Here is an 18,528-nt window from a genome sequence, read left to right on the forward strand (position 1 = left end):
TTGATGCTACAATATTAGAAAACACCATTTAGCATAAATTGCATATATGCTAATGCAGCCTTGTAGTTTTTATAATTTAGCCTCCTCATATTGTGAGACCTTCTTAAAAATTCTTTTATGTGATAGTTCCAAAATAGGCATGAATGCTAAGAAGTAAATTTGCAGATGAAATACATGTGTTTAAGTCAACAGGCTCCCTAACTGGGTTCTTGCAATTTTGGGTGAGTGAATATCTGATTAGAGAGTTGTTTGCAATTAGGATAAGGATCAGAATTCATGAACAGAGAGTGATGAAAGAAGAAACAACAAAAAGGCTACTCACCTTGGTCACTGTAGGACAGGAGATGACAGAACCTTTTTTCATGAATATACCAAAAATAAAACTCAGGGGGGGTGTCTGTGAGCTTGGGAAGCTTTCCACAACCTCCAAAGACAGATGTGGATGTTACTACTGAAAAGTCAGCAACATACATGTTTAAGTGTATTTAAGTCTCCGAAGCACTTTTTTTTTCTCCACTTAGCATTAGTTGATATTTGTTAAGGTAATACTGTCAATGATATCCTCCCCCATCTCCTCCTTTCCATCTGCTTCTTCCTATCCCCAGTGTCCCTGTGCACTGCTATTGCAACTGCTTGTGTGATGCCTAGTAAAGTAAATAAATCAGGGAAGTGTTTTAACCAAAAAAAGCCTCTGTTTGCTGGGTTATATCCCAGCAGATTCTGTTTCTCCAGAATGCTGTCTGGCTTTTCTTCAGCAACCAGGCTATTCCAGAAGAATAGGAATATTTTAATGACCAGAAGGTGCTGCAGTCCTATATGGACAACTTTTGGGGCTGGAAAAGAACAGTATGATTCCCTTTGGATGAAGCTAAACTGAAAGATGTACTCCAGGAACAAGCCTAAGGTGCTGGAATTGCTAACAGCTCTTAAGTTCATGAAAACTGACTAAAGCTAGTTTAGGTTTGGTTTGGAATAGGTCCAACAAAATACATATAGTGTGAACATCTAGTACTCTGCATCATTTACTCCATAGATCCTCTTCTGTTGTGTTGCACTGTTTGCTAATGTATACATACCTAGGAAATACTTACTTTGAAGAAGACCTGACGTAGCAGGCATGCAAGTCTAGGTTGTTAGGCTGTTATCAAAGATACGCACAAAAGTTAAAGAATGGTAAATTGTACAGAAGTATGTGTCTAATGTAGTTAACCCAATCAGCAGCTTTATGCTCTACTTTGTACCGTACGCTCATTGACTATCTTTGTGTATTCTTAAGTTTTAGTTTAAGAAACCAAAGAAGCTAGCTTAGAAGAACAGCTAATTTACAACAGAAGTTCAGAGTTTCTGTGGCAGTAAGTGGAGATTGAGTTGTCTTAGATGTCTACAGGGAGCATATCGTTGATCTTCCTCGTATGGTGAGGCCAATATACATTGTGCACAGAGAAGTTTTGCCCTGTACCCTTTTATGAGTTTTACGTACTTATTGAAGGCCAGTGTTAACTTAAATTTGCTTCCGTTGTCAATAGCCAGCCAGTAGATACAGCTCAGATTTCCCAGCATGCCCTTTCTGAAGATGCTTCCTTCCCTTCAGAAGGCTGCAGAACATTCTCTCACCTATTTATTCTAGACCCATTGATTTTTCACACTTCACTGCACAGCGGTCCAGCTGGAACAGAAATATGACAATTGTTTTCATGCACGGTACCCTATGGGCTGGTTGTATGGACAGTTGCCAGGAAGTGGGAGCTGTGGATTTTGATCCTCTTGAAAAGAGAGAAAACTTCCTGCATTAAATCTATAATTACTAAGTTTTATGCAAAAGGCAGCCATTTCCTACTTTTCTAGCTGTGTTTTGAACTGGCCTTAGTGAAGTCTGAGCAAGGTGTGCTCATTATGAACACAGATCAAGCCTCCTCCTCAGATAAATATCCATCAGAAGACTGAACACATTACACCTTTAGATTGTACCAGGGTCCATGAGACCTTTACTGAAACCCCAATTTCCTGGTCTAAAGTATGCATTTCTGTGACCTTAATAAACTACTTACTGCAGTCTAAGAAAATAGAGGTAACGGATACTGCTATCTGTATGGGCCTGATGAACATGGTTAATAGCCACAGCTACAGAAAATGCCATTATTTCAGTCGTCATGTGATAGAAATAGAGATAGAGGTGCAGCCTTTGCAGAAAAGACAGCAGTCCATCACCTTGCGCAAACACTTGATGTTACTTTAACCATCTGCAGAACATCTTTTAGAGTCTAAATAACAACAGCAATAGCCTGCCAAAACCATGAAAGCATGGGTGTCTAAAAAATACTACGTTCTGTGAAAGCAATACTATTTGTCAACTGCTGACAAGAACAGGTTGGTTTTAGGTTGCCTTAGGAGACCAGCCTTGAAAAGAAACTAGTTTATTCCTCCTACGGAAAAATCTTCATTCAACGCTAACACTAAGCCAGTATAAACAGAAACTTCCCCACTAAAAGGCAGGTAGAATTTTAAACAATTGTAGCTGAAAGTCAAATCCATTTGTAGTATTTAGCTAAGAAAGGGAAAAATAATGTGATCATTAAATGAGACAGCTTTTTTCTTTTTAGGTTTTAATCTATTGATAGATACACAAGACACTTAAATTCAAAATTATTGTGGAGTTTTGCACTGGAAACTTAGAGCCAAATTCAACTATGTTTTGTTCGTGAGTGATGTAAGAGCAAAATTCTGTAAGAGCTCAAATATTTGTGCAAGTCAAAACGTGTATTATGATTCCCTTGTGTTAGGCACAGTACAAAGACAGAGCAGATTTATTGCATCCCAAAGGTATTATAATTAAAATATAAGATTTAAGACAGAAGATGGATACCTACAGAACAACCAGACTTGGTTGGTTAATTAAAAAATAAATAATATGAAAGATGATGCTTCACCTATTATGTAGATCTTTTGCTCGCCACACACTGAAGAAGAATTGTGCTCTGTGCATGCCAGAACTGGGCTGAAGGGAGAGGTTATTGAATGGGGATAAATGGTATGACTTTCTGTAAGCCTTGTCATGCTGAGTTGTGCACTGAGTTTAGTACTTGGGTTTCCCAGTATTTAAGTATGCGTGCATGAGAACCAGCAAAGGAGAAGATAAATGATGAACAGAGTTTTAGCGATGACATTCCTAATTGGTGGGTGAGAGCAGGATGAGGGAGCATTTGTGAAAATAGCGTTATCAAGTCCGAATGAAAGTGGTAGCTCTGTAGATAGCTGGAAGAGGTTATGTGTATGGTCTGGATGTGGTTTGTATCTGAGAGGCTCACTTCAAGATTATTCCAGTTCTTGGTGACCAATAGAATCAGCATTTTTTCAATGGCAAGAGAGGAACCTTTCTCAAGGAAAAAATGTTGAAAGAAACATTTAAAACTAATTCAAATGGTTAGATGTCAACAAGAAGGTACTGGAAAGTTAAGATGTTTGCTTGGACAGGTGGCAAGTCTGGAGTAGAAGTGTAAATGATGACTTATAGAAGTGATTGTTGATTTTGTATTTGCAGATGAGATTAGCCAGAGATACTGCAGAAGGAGAGGAAAACTGGACCATGAATGTACCCTGTATAGCCTCTTCATGGAAAGCTGCATGTATGAGTTGTCTGACTGAATTCATGAGTCTTTATAGTTTGGAAAGCCTTTTGCTTTTGGGTTATGATGAAAGGTATAGCACGAAAAATGATGTGCAATACACCAATTTTAAAACTGAAGTGATGTTCCATGTATGGAATGTATTGTAGAACTCGGCCAGATGGAGTGAGTAAAGAATAGAATATGCATTACTATTCACGGTGGGGTTTTTAGAGTCTTTAAAATATATTCTATGATTTCTTTCTGTAGATTAAATTCTTGAAATAAACATCATACTGATTTTTTTGGGAAGCTTTGAGTTCTTTCAGAAAGCTATTTACATCTACTAAAGCCTCTGCACGTAAATACCAAGTAGCGTTTGCAAATGAAGATCACGAAAAAGCTTAGTGACTTTTCCTTATAAACACATTTTACCTGACTGTAATTTCTCTGAAGAGAACATTAATATATTTGAGTGGATGTTAAGAATACATATTATCTAGGAGACTGAAACTCTGCTTTCAGATAGCTCATGCTTTAGGTTGTATTATTTTTCTTATTTTTATGAATAAAACTTTAATCTTGGGTTAAGAATTTTTCTTTAAAGTTAAGTCTGGGAATATACGATCAAATAATTACCAAAAAGAGTAGCATTTTGGAAGTTGATTTTGTTCGTTTTTTCTCCTGACATTGAAAGGTTTGAAGAAAAAAACAAAAAAGTAAAATAGTGATGGAGGGATGAGCCATGGCAGGATAGCATACAGAACAAAGTTTGCAAACCACAACATTTGAATTTCATGTGGCAAAAAGCAAAGCCAGTGTGAGCGTCTTAAGCCTGAGTATATTCATTCGGGGCATTTATTATTGAATAACAAGCTAAATGTTAGATTGTGGTTAGCCTTGTATAAATTGTAGCAAGCAGGAGCTTTAATCTCATTATCTTTTCTTCTTGTGTGGGCTAACATCTGTCACCCAAAAGGACGAAGTTGTGTCTTTACGTTTCTTTTACGCTAACAGGTCTCTTAGATGAAAATGTATGTCATGTACTATTCTACATAGAATATTTTTTCCACTTATCACAGTATTATTTAATGCCTTTTAGTATTTCATTAATGATCTTAACTACTAGCTCTGGTCAGCATCAGGGAATGTTAGGCAGAATCACAGAATCATATAGGTTGGAAAAGACCTTTAAGATCATCGAGTCCAACCGTAAACCTAACACTGCCAAAACCACCACTATACCATGTCCCTAGGCACCTCATCCAAACGTCTTTTAAATACATCCAGGGATGGAGACTCAACCACTTCCCTAGGCAGCCTGTTCCAATGCTTGATAACCCTTTTCGTGAAGTAAAATTTCCTAATATCCAGTTTAAACCTCCCCTGGCGCAACTTGAGGCCATTTCCTCTTGTCCTATCACTTGTTACCTGGGAGAAGAGACCGACCCCCACCTCTCTACAACCTCCTTTCAGGTAGTTGTAGAGAGCGATAAGGTCTCCCCTCAGCCTCCTTTTCTCCAGGCTAAACAGTCCCAGCTCCCTCAGCCACTCCTCATAAGACTTCTGCTCCAGACCCTTCACCAGCTTCGTTGCCCTTCTCTGGACACGCTCCAGCACCTCAATGTCTCTCTTGTAGTGGGGGGCCCAAAACTGAACACAGTATTCGAGGTGCGGCCTCACCAGTGCCAAGTACAGGGGCACGATCACTTCCCTAGTCCTGCTGGCCACACTATTTTTGATACAAGCCAGGATGCCATTGGCTTTCTTGGGCACACTGCTGGCTCATATTCAGGCGGCTGTTAACCAGCACCCCCAGGTCCTTTTCTGCTGGGCAGCTTTCCAGCCACTCTTCCCCAAGCCTGTAGCGTTGCATGGGGTTGCTGTGGCCCAAGTGCAGGACCTTGCACTTGGCCTTGTTGAACCTCATGCAATTGACCTCGGCCCATCGATCCAGCCTGTCCAGGTCCCTCTGCAGAGCCTTCCTACCCTCCAGCAGATCAACACTCCCACACAACTTGGTGTCGTCTGCAAACTTACTGAGAGTACACTCGATCCCTTCGTCCAGATCATTGATAAAGATATTAAACACAACTGGCCCCAACACAGAGCCCTGGGGAACACCGCTTGTGACCGGCCGCCAACCGGAGTAAACTCCATTCACCACCACTCTTTGGGCCCGGCCGTCCAGCCAGTTCTTTACCCAGCGAAGAGTACACCCGTCCAAGCCATGAGCAGCCAGTTTCTCCAGGAGAATGCTGTGGGAAACCGTGTCAAAGGCTTTGCTGAAATCTAGGTAGACAACATCCACAGCCTTTCCCTCATCCACTAGGCGGGTCACCTTGTCATAGAAGGAGATCAGGTTGGTCAAGCAGGACCTGCCTTTCCTGAACCCATGCTGGCTGGGCTTGATCCCTTGGTTATCCTCTACATGCCGTGTGATAGCACTCAGGATGATCTGCTCCATCAGCTTCCCCGGCACCGAGGTCAGGCTGACAGGCCTGTAGTTCCCCGGGTCCTCTTTCTGGCCCTTCTCGTAGATGGGTGTCACATTAGCTAATCTCCAGTCAGCAGGGACCTCCCCAGTTAGCCAGGACTGCTGGTAAATGATGGAAAGAGGCTTGGTGAGCACATCTGCCAGTTCCTTCAGTACTCTCGGGTGGATCTCATCAGGCCCCATAGACTTGTGAGTGTCAAAGTGGTGCAGCAGGTCGCTAACCATTTCCCCCTGGATTATGGGGGCTCCATTCTGGTCCCCGTCCCTATCTTCCAACTCCAGGGGCTGGGTACCCATAGAACAGTCGGCCCTGCTAATAAAGACTGAGGCAAAGAAGGCATTAAGTACCTCAGCCTTTTCCTCATCCTTGGTCACTGTGTTTCCTCCCCCATCTACTAGGGACTGGAGATTCTCCTTAGCTCTCCTTTTGCTGCTAATGTATTTGAAGAAGTGTTTTTTGTTGTCTTTTATAGCAGCAGCCAGACTGAGCTCTAGCTCAGCTTTGGCCCTTCTAGTTTTCTCCCTGCACAGCCTCGCTACACCTTTGTAGTCCTCCTGAGTTGCCCGCCCCTTCTTCCAGAGGTCATAGACTCTCCTGTTTCTCCTCAGTTCGAGCCAGAGCTCTCTAGTCAGCCAGGCCGGTCTTCTTCCCCGCCGGCTCGTCTTTCGGCACCTGGGGACAGCCCGCTCTTGTGCCTTTAGGACTTCCTGCTTAAAGAATGTCCAGCCTTCCTGGACTCCTTTGCCCATTAGGGCTGCCTCCCAGGGGACTCTCTCGACCAGTGTCCTAAACAGGCTGAGGTCCGCCCTCCGGAAGTCTAAGGTGGCAGTTTTGCTGACCCCCCTCGCCGCTTCTCCACGTATCAAAAACTCTATCATTTTGTGATCACTCTGCCCAAGACGGCCTCCAACCATCACATGGCTCACAAGTCCTTCTCTGTTGGTGAACAAGAGGTTCAGCCACCTTCCCTCGTTGGCTCACTCACCAGCTGTGTCAGGAATTTATCTGCCACACGCTCTAGGAACACCCTTAGCCTGTTTCCTCTCTGCTGTATTGTATTTCCAGCAGGCATCCGGCAGGTTGAAGTCCCCTAGAAGAACAAGGGCTAGCGATCGTGAGGCTTCTCCCAGCTGCCTATAGAATAGTTTGTCAGTCTCTTTATCCTGGTTGGGTGGTCTGTAACAGACTCCCACCACAATATCTGCCTTGTTGGCCTTCCCTCTGATTCTTACCCATAGACACTCCACCCTATCACCACCATCATCGAGCTCTAAACTATCCAGACGCTCCCTAACGTATAGGGCTACCCCACCACCTCTCCTGCCTCGCCTGTCCCTCCTGAAGAGTTTATAGCCATCCATCGCCACACTCCAGTTGTGTGAGTCATCCCACCATGTTTCCGTGATGGCCACCATATCATAGTTTTCCTGATGTACGATGGTTTGCAACTCCTCCTGCTTGTTGCCCATGCTGCGTGCCTTGGTGTAGAGGCACTTCAGCTGGGCTGTCGTCCGTATTTCCTTCATAGAAGAACACCCCTTGTGTGCTTTGAGGTGTTTCACTGGTGTTTCCCTCTTGGCTCCTGTTGCCTCAGTATCCCCTAGCTCAACTCCGTTCAACTTTGGCTGTGCCCCAGCGTACCCCGCACATCTCAGAGACACAGGCCGAGTGCCCTCGCTGGCACCCTCTCCCTCTAACCGTGGCACGTCATCCCTCAGCTTCTCTCGGGCAAGCCTGATATTATCCCCCTCAGTCTTTTAGACAGTCTTTTAGGCAGTCTTTTAGACTTCCACAAGATAGGGTTACACTGAAGATAAGGACCAAGGTGAGATTCAGAGGTCTGTAAGGAACGCATTAAGAGATCAAAGGTTCGTTCACTTGTGTTTTCAATAAGGCATTGCTGGTAACCTTGCTGTGGCATTTTCTGGGTGTGAAAGAATAGAATTTGAGTTTTCTGAAGGCTTAGTTCTCAAGTATATCATAGTTCTGTAGGCTATGTAAGAAAAGATTTCAGATGCCATTTTTTCAAATTTCAAATTTCAATGCCAGAGGACACTTTATTGCCTGCCAGGGTGCCATGGAAGTGATAGACTATTTTAGAAATCGGTGTTTGTGGATGTTGCAATATGAGAGTTTAGCTTTCATGAAGAATATAAAAGTATGCCTAAACTACATGACTTGATCAAATGTGGATACAGTCATCAATCTACAGAGGTTGCTAACTCTTCAGAATACATTTTATCTGTCCACTCCTGTTTGCTCTGTGTTATTTGGTTTGATTTTTATTTTGCTGTTCTTCATCCCTGAACTGATACTATTCCATCACTGCGCTTGGTGATAATGGCATGGTGACAGTGCGAACAGCTCAGTCATACTGTTATCCTGTGTATTGCTGGCATTTGAATCAATGTTTGTCTGTCTTTCAATGCCTTCATGAAAAAAGAGAATTTATTTATTAAATGAAACAATTTTGACTCCTTAAGACATGTGGCTCCTGCAAACACTGTAATCATTACTCAGCAAGGACATCATCCTAAGAAAAGCTAAAACTATTTTAAGATGTGACTTTGTCACTTTTTCCAAGAGAGAGCAATCATAGCAGAACCAAGGAGCAATCTAGAGGAAATGTTATCCTGGAAGAGTGTACAGGGTTATATCTGCCTCACCCCCATAAAGACACATATATGATGAAGTATCATCCAGTCCGTCTAGAGCATTCTCAAGCAAAATCTACAGTTAAGGCAATTTCATTCTGTTCTTAGATAGATCGTTAGAGTACTTCTCTGCCTTTTTAACCCCAATTTCTGCCCCCCCCCCCCCCCCAATCCTTTTGGCTACAAATTAAACTCATTATTTGTATTATTACTATGGAAAACTTACTGTCCCATTTATAGCATTCTCCCATAGTTGAGATTCATCACTGTGTCCTATGTGTCCAATGTGTCCTTTTTTTTTTTTTTTCAAACTGTCTATCATTCTAGTTTGGGGAAGAACAGATACCTAAAAGTTGACAAAGTTCCATGAAAAATATGATGCCCTGAACTGTTTTTTGCTGTTCTCATCAGTGGCATGTAAACCAGAATAATTGGGGTTTTTTAATTTGCATTTGGCTCATCCCAGAATGGAGTCTGGCCTTTTAAAAATCGCTTTGTGTTACGGACTCCCGCTCACTATGTGATCCATGATAATCCCCAGATCCTTTTCTGCAGTAGTGCTACAGAGATTATTCTTCACTTGTTATTTGTGCATTTGGTTTCTCCATTTGGAGAGCACTACACTGTAGCAGTTATTGGACTTGGTATTTTTAATCACTGTTCTGATTGATCAAGGTCATTTTGCATCTTAAGGTTTTTCTACAAAGAATAAAAATGGCTGGCTGCCTCATTCCTGCTGGCAGGAAGAGGCAATTCATCAGTGCAGTTTTGGAGCCATGGGCTGGCCTGGCTTCAGATCATTCTGTGCCTAAGATTTTGGACTCAGTTGAGGTGGTAGTTCTCCTGTATATAGCCTCTCTGGCTTAGAAATGCTTAGAGCTTGCCTAGAAACATGATGCACGACACTAAGCGGTAGTTAGGCAGTGTGAACGTCTTCAGTATTGCTCAGTCTGTGTAAGTGAAGCAGGAAGGAAAGATCTTTCTCCGGACGTGTTATCTGGCTTGGTCAGGCATGACACCTGTTGTTTGGGGCTCTTTCACAAGATGGCGATGGCGAAGTTTGGCATCAGAAGGTTTTTGGGTCACAGTTTCTTGATAAGTGTATCTACTGAGCTCTCTGAATTCCTGATGCCTGTGAAGCTTTGTGATCACCTGCTTTCTTGCTGTGTCTGAGTATCCTAAATAGGTGGGTTTGGGAAGACACAGGCTTCACGGTGACGTCCTTCCAGGTCATCACTGTTGATTTTAGTTTAGTAGAAATAGAAGTGTATTTCTGCAATGTTTTATGCTGTCTCTTTCTGACTCTGCTTAGGTAATACTTTTACGTGATACAGGGTTACAGCCTGTTTGGAAATAAGCTTCTCATGTCACTCTTTCATTTCCTTGTATAGTTCCTCCCAGTCTGAACTGAGACAAGATCATTAGTCTGCCTTGATTTCCAGTCCTTTTAAATGGTATAGTGTCTCAGCAGTCCTGAGGTGCTTCACCCCGAGTATTGCCGCTTTCCTGAAGTATACTATGCCCCATTCTGCAGAAGGTTACAGATCGGTCAATAAGAATGTTATTGGCATGGAGCCCTTCATAACCCCAGCTCTTCAGACATCTATCAGCAAAAACAGAAAGAGCCATAGGGGTTTTTTTGAACTGAAGATGCTGATTTTTTAAATTTGTAACTTATTTAGGAAAAATCAATAAGCATTACTATGAGCTGGGTTCAGTCTAAAAGAAGCTATGGAGAAATGGTCGCAAGAAAAGAAAATTCACATAGAGCATTCTGCTGAGACAGAGCTGTAGCAAAACACAGAAGAGTATTTCATAAAAACAACAAGCCATAACTATCTTAAAGATACGTAGTGTAAAATCACGGAGTTTCAGAGTTTAAAAATTAGAAGGTATCCGCACCAAGTTAGTGATACCGTATAGCTTGCATACTTTGGAGAGTATTTCAGCTATTGTTAACAATGGTACTTTAAAATGCTTGGAAAAAAGAATATCAGGAATTCCTGATTAGTATCATTAACAGGGCAGCACTGCAAAAAAAACTTTACCTTTTTAGGTAAATTTTTAGGTATGAATGTATTTTATTTCCAAATACATTACCTTTATAATAAGGAAGAATGATGTGCAAGGAAAATGAGGCAGCCTTAAAGTGGACAAGTGAGTTGAAGGCTGGTACTTTCATCTCCCAGAGGCTGTGCGTGAACCTTTGGTTTTAATTAAAGAATGTTACCACTGAATTCAGTGTATCCGCTATTACACACAGCAGACTGAATCCCTCCCAGCGGTTATACTGGAGCAACCCAAAGAAATACAAATAATTCAGTGTTATATTGGATTAGTTTTAGTTAACTAATAAACAAGGCATGGCACTTCCAGAGTTTTGTCATCCTGTTTTTGCAATAAATAGTCTTTAATTGTCTCATCTGAATATAGTGTAAGCAGGCAGGAGCATTAGATATAAAACGGCATTAACACATTTTTCTCTCTTTTTTGTTAATCTATGAGGTAAGCCACAATGTTGATTATTAACAGCCTCCTCTACACTGCAGAGTGGCTCCAGCGGTTCTGCAAATTGGCTAGATTTGAAGCTGTTAATTATGCCGTATAGTGCGCTCCATAAAGGCAGAAATGAGCGTGACTTGGCTCAGTTCTCATGAGAATAAATTGTAAAAATTGGACCTCTGTTTGATTTGAATTCTGGCTTCACAGAGGACACGGACATTCCATATGACAGGCTTGGCGAGGACAAATCATTTACTCCATTAAAAAATCAGAATAGGTTCATAGTAAAATTGCATACCTGGCAGAAAGCCCGTGGCTCCTGGGACTCTGCAGAGGTCCGAGGCTCATTAACAGAGGGTGCTTTTTATCATTTTGTCTAAGAAACTGACAAACATCTTAAATCCAAATAACTTGTAAATTTTAAGGAGGGGTTTTTCTTTCTTTCCTGCATTCACCAGCTACAGTTGTATGTGTCTACAACTGCCCACTGGCGTTTTAAAGTTACTGTCTGCCTCCTGTAGAAGAAAAAGGCATGGTCTCCAACACGTGCTGCTCGTCTAACATCAAGGCAAATGATAAGAGAGGGTGAGGGGAGGGTCATCTTTTGGTTTAGGCTCTCTGTTTAGGTTTTTATGTAAATGTAGACATTGCATAACAAATTATGGCAAGATACTTTTACCTTAGATTTCCACCTATACATCAAGGAATTTACAGGGTGATACTACTTCTGAAGCAAATCTGTACATATTTATATCAAGTTCTCTTCAAGTATGACAGCACATAAACAAATCATAGAAGAAAAAAAGCTCCATAAATTTGAATGGTTTTTAAATCTTCTGGAAATATATTCAGATAAGGAGATATTATGTCAAATATATGACTGTACCTTTGTAGCTGTTGCAAGATTGTAGCAGTGTAACTGATACTAGTTGAAAGATCCTGAAAGCAGTGTTAAATATCCAATGTGTCACAGTGATGAAACGTTAAATGTCATTTTTGCAGTTTCTTCTAAAAGTTTAAGGGAGCAATTTAAAAAAGAATAGTAAGTTTGGGAATTCAACTGCTGTTTTTTTAAACTGACAGTGAAAGAAAATTACTATGTCAACCAATGCCTTAATCCATAGAACAAAGAGGACTTTATAGTTTAAACATACTAAAATAACCAGTGTTAAACTCCTATAACTGTTTGGTGTCATTTAAATTTTTGCAATAAATGCATAGATTTATCTGGTTTAATTTTTTTTTTTTTTTTTTTTTTTTTGACAAACAAGAAAGGCAATGCTTGAGGAAAAACCTTAACAGTATGATTCAGGCTACTGCATAGCATTAGGTTTGTTATCAACAAGATGTATTAAAGTGGAAACAATGAACTAGCGAAGCCATCTTGCGTATGGGATTATTAAATTCACAGTTTGCTGTTGCTAATTCGTTAGTAGGCTTCAGTTGTTTGAGAAAGCGCATACAAACTCATTTTGCAAAACCGATTATTAGATGAAATGCCCTCTGTCATTGCCACTGGAGGAATAGCTCTGAATCAGGGCTGTGTCACAAATGGAGTTAGCTGAATGATCTCAGTTCAGTACCATTTACCTAACAGGATTATCAAGATGATGCTGACATAATGAATAGGTTCTGCTCAGACAAATGTAGTCCCCTGGAGATAATGGAAATTCAGTGCAGGGCTGTTTGCTTTCTTTGGTTGATATGAAGAGCTTGGACTCTAGTAAAGTCCGTCTTTGTGCTTTTATCAGAATTATGTTGCTTTTATGATTTGACAAAGTTCAGTCTAGTGACACAGATGCAATTATACAGCTGTTTAGCCTTGGTTCTGGAAGACATTCTCCCTTAAATTATGCTGCTTAAGCAGGTGTATTTTGTTCACTTTGATGAGATATGTGTTAACTAGAATAGCATAGTAGTTAGAGATAATACAGAACTGAGTCCTTTCATGTATCCTGCAAAGATTATTGTGTTTTGTAGTCAGTGTTTCATGAACAAACACAGGAACCAGCCTATATAGTCGATTCTGAAGGATCCTTCCCACATTCTTTTCTTTTGATTCATAATGTTGTTTGTATTCATACTTGTGAGAAAATTTTCAGAACAAAAAATGTTTCTATTACTCAAATGCAATCAGTGAACCGTATACCAGTATGAGTCAAAGACAAACGATAATACTGAGGACAGTTCTGTTATCAGATATTTGAAACAAGAATTGTTTATTAAAAAACAGTCTCAGAATGAAAGCAGGTTTTCAAAAGGAAAACTGTTCCCCAGTGTAAATTTATGTTTCACCACCATGTTCTTGGAGCACTGTGAGAACCAAGAATATTTTTCAGTGGTAAGTCTTCATGGATGTTCAGTGACACTGTGAAATAGAGAACTGTAGCTCTCAGAGCTCTAGACATTCTTCAGAGGCATTTCTTTGGAAAGAATTTCTGTTGGAAAGTAGGAAATAGCTTTGCTTGTGCAGCCAGCAGTGTATATGTAGCACTTCACGTAGAACAGACCAGAATCTTAAAATATTTTTCCTGTTAAAAAGTGTCATGGGTTAGTATTTGTCTTGTATATATAATAAAATAAATATTCATTCTTTTAGGGTGAAAAAGGAGATAAAGGAGAACCAGGACCAGAAGGCATTCATGGAAGAGAGGTAAACTGAATGATAATGAAATAGTCAAGTTACAAACTTTTGGGGGGATGGTTAAGCAATGAAATTCAGAATTTATGTAAGGAGAGTGATAGATTTAGAAAATGTGTATGCCCAGAGAGTTAACATCCACAAGATGATGGAGCAAGAAAAAGAGATGCGTTCAGGTGAGATACGAGTTCTTAGGGCTTCAGGTTGGACAGGAGAGCTGTGGGTAAGGATGTGGTAGGTTCCATGATATTTCTGCTGAGGGCTCATGAGATAAACTGAAACAAGCGTGGGGATTAAAGCAACACAATGTCGATGAGAATCATTCCTGGTTGGATAATCTGCTGGAAGAGAGGGCATTTCTGGAGGCAGGGTAAAGCTAGGCCTGGAGCCTTGGTTTCTGAAAAGGAAAATACCCAGGCTGTTAGCCATTTGTGCGTGAGAGCCATGGGTCACTCACTGTGCCATATGGTTCGTGTGATAGCGAATTTGAGTTAAAATGTCACTTTTTTTCTCTGCCAGATTTCACTGCCTTAGTTAATTGGTCTGGTCCATATTTGAGGTACAGCATGAATCTGTGTCTAAAAATACTGGATAATCCTGATCATTGAGTTCACATTCAAGCTTGAACCTGAGCTAACGCTGTAGACACGGCCAGTAATAAACCTTACTTTTGCCTAATTTATTTTGGTCTATATTAAACCAAGATGAGAGGGCAGAAAATCAGAATTTTTTTCAATGCAATACTAAAATGGCCAACCAGCATGATTTGAACAGCAAGATTTAAAAAAAAGAATAAAATAAAATCAAGCCAGCAGTTTTCTTTATCCCACTCTTCCCCTCCTGTCTCCTCCTTGACCTAGCTGGGAGTGAACCTGCAATTAGGGTTTAATGCAAGATACTGTTGGCTCTCCAATTGCAAAGCATCACAGTTGAAGGCAGAGGGCATCTTACAGAGGGATCTGAACCTGACTGTCCAAATTCAGTGGGGAATGACTGGCATTAGGACTGGAATCCAGATACAGGATTTGGAAAAACCATTCAGCAAAGCTTTTTTAAGCAACTTTACCAAAAGAGTAAAAGGGTCAGCATTTGACACAAAAATGCTATGACAGTCTAGCTGGGTCTACAGAAAATGCAGTAAAACAGACTACATAATTATGACACTTTTTATGTCATCTGGCTTTCTACGTACACTGTAACCATAAAAATATTTTTCCTATTTTAGGTTATTATAATTTAATGCTAGACAAGTCAGGCTATTTTTGACTAATAACTGATGTCCTCCATATGAAAAGGTATACTATGTACTGAGCTGAAACTATGTTTAGGTATTCAAAGAGGTATTCCCTTGTAGCCTGCATGTCTGTAAAGGTGAACCATATACTTCTGTCATGCATACATATATGCTGACAGCATGGAAAAAACACATCTGTGTTTCTTTCCATAGCTCTGGGGACATTTCTGTGTTGGTCTTACACGATCTCCTTTACTACATGGGATCTTGTTCCATAAACCTTTTAGGAAGAGTAAGGTATACCGAGTATCTGGTGAACTCTAGAACATATTTGACATAGTGGCACTGTGAAAGTGTAAAATATTGAACCTTTATATTTTGAAATATTTACTGAACTCTTGTAATGTGTCAAGAAATGGTAGATTATCATCATGGGAACAGTCATTAAAACATTTTGGAAGTGAAATTGCACAAGGCAATATGACATTATATTGTTTGAATCCGCACATAATTCCTTTTTAACAACACTTATATAAAATGCTTTGGATTCAGTTATCGCTGTGCATGGAGATGCCAGTCATTAAGTTTAAATTTAAAGGACTGTGTATCATTGACTCTTGGTTGCTATCAGTGTCTCTCAAACTCATTCCGCATACAGAAATGTAACATCTGATATTTCTGAAATAATCAAGTTAATCTGCTTACATGGGTGTAATCTGCAGTGCTGTATAAAGAAAGCCTGAAAACACTTAAAGCTAGCAGTATCGGCTGCTGGCAGCTGTTGTCTCTGCCTGGGGGAGTGAGGGTTTCCATACTCGCAAGTGAAGACCTTGAAAATGATGACTGAACATTTTATCTTGCACAAATGGTAGAAACATATTTGAATTTATTTTAATCAAAATCAGGAAAGTAGGTGTCACAGAACAGTTTTGCTTTCTATTACTACTTGTGTTTTCTTAGCTGTACAAAAAGTTCTTGCTGGAATGAAGTAGCACGACAGAGGGGAAGCCAGACCTGATTTGGAGACTAGGCTTTCTGTAACGATGAAGAGATACCTAAAAAGTTTAATTCCCTCATCCCTCACTGGTTGTGCTAACTGGGTCAGTTCATCTCATTGAGAACCAGGTTTGGATGCAGGAACTGTGAATATATTTAACTGCTCTGCACATCTCCCAGTTTATCACTCCAGGAATCTGAGCCAAGATCTACAATGCCGTGTCCCAGTCTGGGACATTATTCAAAATCCATCTGACAACATGAATACTTACTATAAATACTAGTAATGTGGTTGCCATTGTTTTTTAGCTTCTTAAGGAGTAGTTATAAATAACTTAATGTATTACTAATGTAGTCCTCCCATGCTATGTGTTCACATTACATCTGTAAGCAGGTATTTGCCTGTATAATATGAACAGCCAGTTTGCTTGAGTAGTGTCTCTGTTTTATCCCTTGAGACTTTTGTAGCCACTTGACATTAATAATGCTATCATTTGTATCACTGTAACAAGTGGAGCTTCATAGACACGCTGTCTGAAAGAAATCCTGATAAATACAGTTTCTTCTCCATCATGCTCATATCCCATATGGAGTAAGGAAAAATTTGCAATACAAATATCCATGAAACTATCTGTGGAGTAAGATCTATGTTATATTCATACGCTTGTCAGTTGAACTGAAATGGAAAGAAAATCTTTATCACTGAAACTTTTAGACTCTTTTTGGAGTCGTCGTTTTCTTGGTCAGTGGTGCAGGTAGGAATTGAATACCATGGGATACTACCAATTAATGTTTTGCTGACATAAATGAAATCCTTCAGCAAAAGTGAAAACAGAAAGTTTTATCATATCTATCAGCATGTGTCATGCATAGCTAGGGGAAGAATAGAGTCTTTCTTGTAAATTATTTTTAAAAAAAGTGTAAAAAAACTTGAAATTAAAAACTAGTATATCATCTCTACAGCATTAAACCCAGTGATTCACTAATTATTTTTTTTCTCCTGCTGGGAAACGTGATACCCTAAGTGACTTTTTAAAAACTTTCCTTCATAAAATATTGTTATTCTTTACCTACCTGATGTCAAAGGATGGACCTCTGAAGTTCAGTGGGCAATGAAAAAAATCCCAGGTTTTCAATGGAAAGATGGAAAATATATCAGACCTTTTTATTTTTATACTTGTGGGAAAAGGTGAACAGAAGTATGAACATTTTTAAAGGGATCCAGTGTCTTGATAGGATAGTAACAGTCGTTTACCTTCACACGCTCATGGCCTGTCTCTCTAATCTTGAACTCTCTTAGTATTAGCATTGTAAGGAAATATTTGGATAGGAAGGGAAGAATGCTATTGCTTGAAAGTATGAAGTTGGTAATGATATTTAATTGTATCTAGAGTTTGAGGATTCTGTTAGGAACAAAAGTATAAGATAGTAGGCATTGCTCAGGATCCAGAAAATTCTAGTCGTGTAGCAATTTGAATGACATTAACGAGAAAAGAGCAATGGCAATATTTAAAAGTACATGAGACTTAGACTGAAAAATAGTATATTGTTTGGAGCTTTGAAAATACTTTGCTAAATTAGAAAAGTTATGCCAGCATATACAGCTTGGTGTTGTACAGCTGACTCTGAAGCTGTTATTTTAATTTAGATTTTAAGGCTGCTCTGTGGAGAAAGTGTAGTTCTGTTCTCTTACTCATTAGAGTATTTCCAAGTTTTATTACTCGGTGGAGGTTGTTGATTTGATCTATACTAATTTGGTTGCACATTGTTGGTTAGTGTGTTGGTTTGTTTACTGTTATTTCCAGTACTTTAGATAATATGTGGTGTTCTAGGAGATTTTAACCTGATGTGAGATTGAACAAGATTACTCTAATGCAGGCCAGGGAATTGTAAATAATGAATGATGTTTTTCCAAACAGATATCTTTTAGAGTGGAAAAACTCGTTCTCCTCAAAGGATTATGCCAATCTTACAGCATTTTTCCATTGCCACATGCGTGCAGCATAGTGTACGCTGCACAAATAGTTGCATTTCCAGTGGGCAACACTTGGCTGCTGCAGGAGCTGCTGGAGTCCTGTGGTTGGGGTCCAGCTGATTTTTGCATTTTTGCATTGGGAAAAGCGCCTGTCGTTAGCTGCCGGTACATTTTCTCTGTTTCATCTCTTTTCTGTGATGATGTATAAGCACTGTCTGCTGCTCTCTCTCTCTCTTGAGAAAATTTTCAGTGTATGATACAGTTTTCTCAGGCCTCGGTGAACCTGCTAGAGCTTGTTAAGTCAGAATTCATCAAGTAAAGCATTAGGGCACAAAAAGCATGTTTTACTTGGAGGGAACACTTAACATAACAATTTTCCTAATGTTCCTGAACTCTAGAAAGAGTTTTCTTATTGATAATTTCATG

At 40.0% G+C, this 18,528-nt stretch overlaps 1 protein-coding gene across 10 annotated transcripts in view; it reads left to right on the top strand.

Moving 5' to 3' along the window:
- The window catches only part of COL19A1 (collagen type XIX alpha 1 chain), a 212,202-nt gene that overhangs the window by 87,010 nt on the left and 106,664 nt on the right, over positions 1-18,528 (top strand). For all 10 annotated transcript variants that reach the window (XM_075498152.1, XM_075498157.1, XM_075498155.1 and 7 more), the window contains one exon: positions 13,856-13,909. In XM_075498152.1, coding sequence (XP_075354267.1) covers positions 13,856-13,909 — 54 coding nt within the window. The remainder of the gene's footprint in view (positions 1-13,855; positions 13,910-18,528) is intronic.

The sequence above is a fragment of the Mycteria americana genome, chromosome 3 (genome assembly GCF_035582795.1).
Source record: "Mycteria americana isolate JAX WOST 10 ecotype Jacksonville Zoo and Gardens chromosome 3, USCA_MyAme_1.0, whole genome shotgun sequence".
Classification (NCBI taxonomy): domain Eukaryota; kingdom Metazoa; phylum Chordata; class Aves; order Ciconiiformes; family Ciconiidae; genus Mycteria; species Mycteria americana.